The following is a 7,686-nucleotide window of genomic DNA, read 5'->3' on the forward strand; positions in this document are numbered from 1 at the left end:
ATGTATGTAGCCCGTCATGTGTGTGGTTCGTAATTGCAAAATATGTGTTCTATGTGCATCACACGTGTCTTGTCACAATAAGTCCCTGCTGCAGACGCGTCTAAAGGGTTTATGATTAAAGAGACCCTCGCGTTTGCCAGATACTCGCATAATCTCATCCGTAATCAGAGTTTACTGTTAAGGGAGTGTCTTGCGTGTATTTTGTGAACGGTTTTGACGCGTGTTTAGCAGGCTCTTATTTTGACAAAACACGTGATGCACATGATTCACATGACGCAACAAACACATATTTTAAAAACACAAGCAACACACATGACACTCTGAACACTTCTTTTGAATTCACCCCTCATGAGCCATTTTAAATGTGATGATATTTTATTCGCGAATTATGATAAAGTACACAAAGTTCAGAATGGGTCATTAGATATGTTCACCCTTGTGCTTTAATAATATCTCAAGCTGGCATTGACTTCACAAGTCCACAAAACCTGATAATCCATGTTATCCCAGGATAATTTAAAACATTTGCATTCTTCAGAAATGTGATGTTTCATAGGAGTTAACAATGATCAATGTCACGAACTGGCTTATTTCCTTACTGAATCCTAAATGAGATCATAAGCTTTCTTTGTTTCAAATCTGTCAAGTAACTTTACAGTACATGTAGATCATACAACTTTTAGGATTACATTAGATTTTTCCCCCATGTGTATTTGTCCTGTTTTAGTCGATTGGAGTGGACTGTCAATCAGTGGAATTTGTTTGTGGAGTCTCGGGCACAGTTACAGAAGTGGCTGGAGGGAGTTGGGCATGAGGTGAAAGGTCCTCTGGAGCCTCAGCTTGGACTTCGGGAGAAACGAAAGCAGCTGGAGAGACTGCGGATGCTGTCATTTGATGTTGAGGACCATCAGGGAGCTCTGTGCTATCTAGAGGAAAGCGCAACTGAACTTTACAAACGTACTGGAGACCCTGTCTTTAAGGAGGAGGAAATGATTCTCCTTAGGGTGCATTTTGAGGATGTTAAAGCTGCAGCTGAGGTAAATGCATAATCAGATATTTGAGGTGTACTGAAAAATTTCATATAAAAAATTTGATAAATTATTTATTTATCCTATTTAGGAGAGAGTCAGACTGTCAGAGGATGTTGTTCTTGACCATAAGAAGTACATGGAAACAATCAGGGAGCTCACTGATTGGCTAATGGTGGTAGGGGAGGAGCTTCAGCAATGCTCTGACCCATCTGGTGACTCTCCCACCTTAAGTCAGAAGTTGACTGAAGTCCGGGTAAGAAATTTTTAAGAAACTGTAAGAAAGTTCATTGACATGTTAAATGTAATGTAAATGCATTTAATTACATTATGTGTAAAATACAAGGATGGATCTGCTTCAAAAAAAATTGTATTCATCTTAATAATTAACAAAGCTGACAAAGTGTTCCTCTGGCTCAATGGGTAAAGCGCTGTGTTAGCAAGGCAAAGGTTTAAGGTTTAACACACATACTAAAATGAATAGGTTGAATGCATTTGTAAATTGCTTTGGATTAAACTGTTTGCCAAATGCATACATATGAGTGCATAAGAATAAGTACAAATCCATTTTTTAACCAAAGGCGATATGAGACTAAACATGAAATTATGTGCGACATTGATATTCAGAATTGCATTTCATCTGCACATATAAGTATAGCTGTATGTGTGTAGGTATATAAATAGACAGATAGAGTAATATGTACTTTTATTAAGCCCATGAGGGAAATTACACTGCAATTGCAGCCAGTTAGCACAGCACAGCATACATTAAAAACACATTTACAGTATTTACACTACAAATAAAAGAATATATATATACCTGCCTAATATTGTGCAGGTCCCCCTTTTGCCAACCTATAGTAACAGCCCTGACCCATAGAAACATGGACTCCACTCGACAATTTCTGACAGAACCAGCATTCACTTTCACAGCAATTGCTTGAGCAGTAGCTCGTCTGCTGGATCGGGCCACCCTTTGCTCCCCACGTGCATCAATGACCTTGTCGCCGGTTTACCGCTTTTACTTCCTTGGATCACTTTTGATAGGTACTGACAACTGCCGACCGGGAACACCCCACATTATTCCTGCTTGAAAGGTGAATGCTTGGTTCTGGTGGAAGGGTCTAGTGGAGTCCATACCTGTTTTGGTGGCAAAAGGGGGAACTACACAATATTAGGCAGGTGGTCATAATGTTATGTATACATTATACAGTAATTGCACAGTAACTGTATCTGTGTGTGACCAAAAGTGAATAAAAGATGAAAACCTTTGATTCCAAGGTTAGAAATTTGTATCTTATAAATACTCTTAAAGGCCTTCAGATCAACGAATGTAGAGATTTTACAGTTTTTAATGGAACTGCAGTATTTCTGTGCTGATTTGCCTTTTTTTTACACCTTCTGCTCATCTCGACAACATGTCAGAGCATGAGGTGTGTGTTCAATGAGAGAGGAAGTAAGAGTGAAAAAGAAGATACCAGAAGCAGCGAGAGACCAATAAGAGGCGTTAGAAAAGGGGGAGAAATGAGAAAAGGGGGAAAACTGGGCGAGTATATTTCTCTGCTTTTTACACCTTTCACCAGGATAATCAGTGCCAGTCAGAGAGAATGAAAAAGTGGTAGACAGGAAACAGCACTTCACAAAAATATCTATTCAGATACATAATCAGTTTTCCTTTTAGGCTTACAATATGAATGTTTGTCAAGGATCCTACCTTTTTAAATCAGCTTATTAATTGCATTGGTTACAGTACAGTATGAAGAGCATAACATTCTGGCTGATACTTCAGGTGCAGGGGCATTTTGTACCTTTGTATGATTAGAAAAAAACGTTTTACTTTGCATTTTTCCCATTAAACACAAAATGTCACATTTGTAATTTATTTGGTAATAATGTGCACAATTTCTCAACTTTTAAATAAAAAATAAATGTTTTTTTATGTCTATTTGGTTATATTGGTAATAATAAGTGACAGAGAAACACAAGCCAAGCAAACATAAACTTCTTTTTATTCATTTAAATTTTATTGACTGCTATTTCTTATAGATAGCATAATACATAACTAGATAAAATTTTGGTTACCTTCATGACCTTTTTATATTACAAAAAATATATAATTTTCATCTTCTTTGTAGTGGAGAACGGTACAGATTAAAGAGGTAAGAGAAGTGGGCTCTTGGCTTGCAATGGTTCTTTTTTTGAAACAACCTTATTTAGCACCTTTATTTTTAGGAGTGTGGATGAATGCAACTAATCTAACTCGGATGTGATAAAATTAAACTGAGAGAGAGAGAGAGAGAGAGAGAGAGAGAGAGAGAGAGAGAGAGAGAGAGAGAGAGAGTAGAGGAGGTCGTGGATGAGAAAAACGAGGAAGGATGCTGTTGGGAGCAGCGTTCGTTCCCAAAAGAGCGCCAAGTGAGTTTTTAGCGGGTCACCGTGAGAATCACCGTGAGCTGTAGCGACAGCAGTTGAATAACAGGCAGACACCGATGCCGCAGTTTCCGTAGCAACTTTACCCCCCCTCTCTCCTCTCTCCCTCCCTCCTTCAGGAGCTGCTGGAGCGCGGCGCGTGCCAGGGACGCGAGCGGCTGCGGCGCGTGCGGCTGAGCGCAGAGAGAGCCGGAAGGCACACGGCGGCTGCGGGCTGCGAGCTGATGGATGGAGAGGTGGCGGCTCTGGCTCGAGCCCTGCACCAGTGGGAGGGAACGTCGCTACGTGCTCGCGACGCCCTGGAGACGGCCGTGACCGCGGCGACAGGGTCCGAGAGGGAACAGACGCAACTGACAGCGCAGTTAGAGGGAGAAATGGAGAAGCTGGAGGTGCAGTTGAAAGAGTGGAGCGACGAACTGAGCAACGCTGAGCGGAGGAACAGCGGAGCTGCGGCTGTGGAGGGATGGACGGTCGCCAAGGTAATTGAGGAGAGATGAAGAGCACGGGTGGGAGGGGGAGTAGGCTATATGGTAAAAAGAATTTAATTATAGTATGGATTATGTAAACATACTGCTTAACATAACATTTAGCCAGTACGAAGTAAGTCTCACTTATTTCGCAGTGTTTGTTGGATTGTGTCTGTTTACTATCGCAACACACGCTCATGTACTAGCTCACATGAATAAACACTGTAGCATACTTCAGTATTTACTATAGTAAACTGCAGTAAAATTTCTAGATAGCTACAGTGTTTTTGAACATTACACTAGTAAATAATGTATACTGCAGTTTTTTTATTACAGAATACTATTAAAATATATAGTGTAATAATATAGGCTTTAGCCTACTAAAATTTTCTACAGTTTACTACACTAACTACTATATTAGCCTATACTACAGTATTCTTTGAATGTGGTACATGCATACAGTAGTATGCAATTTAGTATTTAGTATAGGGTATATAATATAGTTGTATAGTGATATAAATACTATTTAGTAGTATAAACTATACTTTAATAGGCTACTTTATGCATACTGAATTATAGCAAAGCATTATATACATGAACAAAGTATATCCATATTATATAATACTATAAAATACTTTAAAATAAAAAATAATATAATAAAATAAAATAAAAATACCATAAAAAATTGAGTTATTGGCGGCATGACACCTTAAGAAAAGATACCACAGTTTCACTCTGTGGCAGTATAGCCATTGCAACAAAAAATGTGTTATTTTCAAATGTCTGCATATACAAACAACAAACAAACTATATAAATTTTTCTACTGGACACAATACATTTTATTTTTAAGCACCAAACAACATGTATGCCAGGTAAAAAAGCCTATAAATTTCAATATTTTTAAATATATACATATTTTTGTAATATATGTTAAATGAAAACATCAAATCACTTACATTAATGATTTAATATATTTAGTGCAAACACAGCTCATACCTTGGAAACAGTATCACAGAAAGTTGTTGTGGTTTTGAAACCTTGGGCTCTATCTTACACCCGGCGCAATGCAACGCAAGTGTCTTTTGCTTGTTTCCACCCTGCGCAATTATAATTTTCACGTTTAGCGCCGCGTTGTTTAAATAGCAAATGCATTTGCGCTCCCTTTTGCGCCCATGGGCGTTCTGGTCTGAAAACGAGGTGTGTTCAGGCACATTGTTGGCGCGTTTCTATTTTGAGGCAACTAAAATAGATTACGCCATTGACCAACAAAAACCTGGTCTAAAGCCAATGGCGCAATATGTTTTTTTGTTATTTAATGAGCGCATTAGTAATATGCGCCTAAACGGGACGACAACGCGGGTTTGCTTAGCACATACATGAATGCGCAGCAGCACAAAAACGCTTTTAAATATGGAAGATTAAAGGATTGAATGTAAAAGATTATTATTGAGTCTCTTGGACATAAATGAGGACTAATTATGAGACGTTAGAAGGCACAAAGAGCTGCTTCACCTGCAGACTGGTAAGTAAATAAATGCTTTGCTTTAAACAAATGCATCTATTTTTAAATGTTTTTAAATGCTACCTCACAGATTTATTGTATATGATGACTTTGTACCTGTGGATATGGTGAGATGAGAAACATTTTTAAGTAATGCTTAAAAAAACTGACGCTGTCCAAGTGCTGAAACGTGAGGAGAGCCGTTTGTAAATTCTTTATCTCCTGTTTGTTACAAATAAAGTATTTTTACAATACAAACCTTTTCTTACATACCTGTAAATAATTTTTTTATGATATTGGATAGCCATACATTTAAAGAAATTAAAAGCCTGCTTTTTTTACTTCCATGACTAAATAAAAAAGGGTTTTAATGAAAAAATAACAATTTCAATAGAAGTGTAAAACAACACAATTATTTAACATTAATCTTAAACTGGGGATCTTTTTCCTCCGCTTAGTTTTTCAGTTTACAAAGTCCGTCATCTAAATAGGGATTAGACATAGCGCCAGCGCAACTGGTTTTTAAAGGGAATGAGAGTTGAGACTCACATTGGTTTATTACATGTTACGGCCAAAATACTCCCATTAATCATAATAAAAAGTGGATTCGGACACGCCCATTTAGACGTTGCGTTGTGCGCTTTAGACAATGCGCTTAGATCGTTAAAATAGGGCCCCTTGACTCTTTAAAACCTTGTTATACCTTGAAACCGGTAACCAGCCCATGCCTATACAATTTACTGTAGTAAATACTGAAGTATTGCACAATACAGTACTGTCTAAATGAAGTTATGTCTTATTTAATAGCACAGAATATTTAAATGCAATATTTTGATATTTCTGTTTTTTAAAGTTGTTTTCTTTCTGTCTGATTCTCTTGCTCCTATAAACTATAATGAGTCACATTTTACTCTCATCTGCCTCCCTCTGCGCACATAATTAAAGAATAAAGAGCAGTTGTTTACTTTTTTATAGCCGTATTTCTTTTTTAATAGTGCTCATGTTCAAATCGGATAATTTTCACTTTCTCTAATTCTGTGTTTCCGGTGTCCGGACTTGTTTGTGTTATGTGCTCGTTTGCGCGGCAAAGCCTCCTCAACATCTGACAGCTGACTCCCATCGGGAGCATGAGAGAGAGAGAGAGAGAAGAGGGGAGGAGGGAGGGGAGAATGTGAAAGGAGGAGGGAGGGAAAAATAGAGATAGTGAGAACGCAAGCGAGAGAACATGTCAAAGGCGGAGAGTAGTGAATTAGAGCCACAGAAGAGGGTGAAAGAGTGCAACATGTGAAGTGGAAGACGAGGAGGAGTGGAAGAAGGAAGAGGAGGAGAGAAACTGGAGGAGGAAGTGTTCTGTAGGGGGAAATCAGGGAAGCATTTCCCTCTTTTTAAAAGAGAGGCTTAGAGGGAGGGTGGAAACCCAGACAGAGGGAGCGACATGATCTCGGCTCTGTTTAATTTCAAACATGTTCGAAGAAGTGGGAAGGCTTCCTGCCCTTGCTGAAGAACAGAAATGCTTTTGTAAGAAGCCCCTGTTTTTGAGTTGAATAGAGCTGTGTGTCAATGCTCAAGTGTGTGTGTGTGCGCGCACAACTTTGCGAGAAAAAGCATCAAGCCGACAAATGAGATTTCAGACGTCAAGCGTGGCCTCTGTACTGACACTCACTCCTGCTGTGTGTGTGTTTGTGTTTGTCCATCAGGGCATTTTGGAGGGGCTTCAGGCAGCTGAAGTTATGGAAGAGAAGCTGAAAGCACAGTTAAATGTGCTGTGTGGGTTCTCCGGTGATCTGGGTCCTCAGTCGGACAGGGTCAGCGCTCTTATCAAGCTGCACAACAGGTGAGGGCAAATGGTCACCGTATGTTTTTGTTAAACATTCCATTGCCTTGAAGTTTGTTTCGTTTGCAAACACGTTAGACATGTATGATTCATACAGAGCTCCCCATAAACACATCCAATGCTTTTTTGAATTGGAACATTTGGAATGTTGTAAGCTTTTATCAACCTTAAAGATTTTGACAACACAAACCATTTAGAATGTCGTTTTGCATGTGTATTTAAATTATTGTCATCATTTACAACACTTACAAGCCTTATTTCTATGTAAATTAGGCTATTATATACTGTAGATGTGCCATATTCACAAACATCAGCATGATTTGCCTGTTACAGTTAATGTTGGCTCTATAGCTAATGTTTTTTGCTTTGACACCTGTAGAAAGCAGGCAGTAAATGGATGTTTGTATATATTTTCTTGCATTAAT

At 38.7% G+C, this 7,686-nt stretch overlaps 1 protein-coding gene across 4 annotated transcripts in view; it reads left to right on the forward strand.

Annotated features, from left to right (window-relative positions):
- The window catches only part of syne1a (spectrin repeat containing, nuclear envelope 1a), a 163,983-nt gene that overhangs the window by 59,944 nt on the left and 96,353 nt on the right, over positions 1-7,686 (forward strand). For all 4 annotated transcript variants that reach the window (XM_073856031.1, XM_073856030.1, XM_073856028.1 and 1 more), the window contains 4 exons: positions 728-1,037; positions 1,120-1,284; positions 3,578-3,937; positions 7,125-7,261. In XM_073856031.1, the coding sequence (XP_073712132.1) occupies positions 728-1,037; positions 1,120-1,284; positions 3,578-3,937; positions 7,125-7,261 (972 nt within the window). The remainder of the gene's footprint in view (positions 1-727; positions 1,038-1,119; positions 1,285-3,577; positions 3,938-7,124; positions 7,262-7,686) is intronic.

Source organism: Misgurnus anguillicaudatus, chromosome 18, assembly GCF_027580225.2.
Source record: "Misgurnus anguillicaudatus chromosome 18, ASM2758022v2, whole genome shotgun sequence".
In the NCBI taxonomy this organism is placed as follows: Eukaryota; Metazoa; Chordata; class Actinopteri; order Cypriniformes; family Cobitidae; genus Misgurnus; species Misgurnus anguillicaudatus.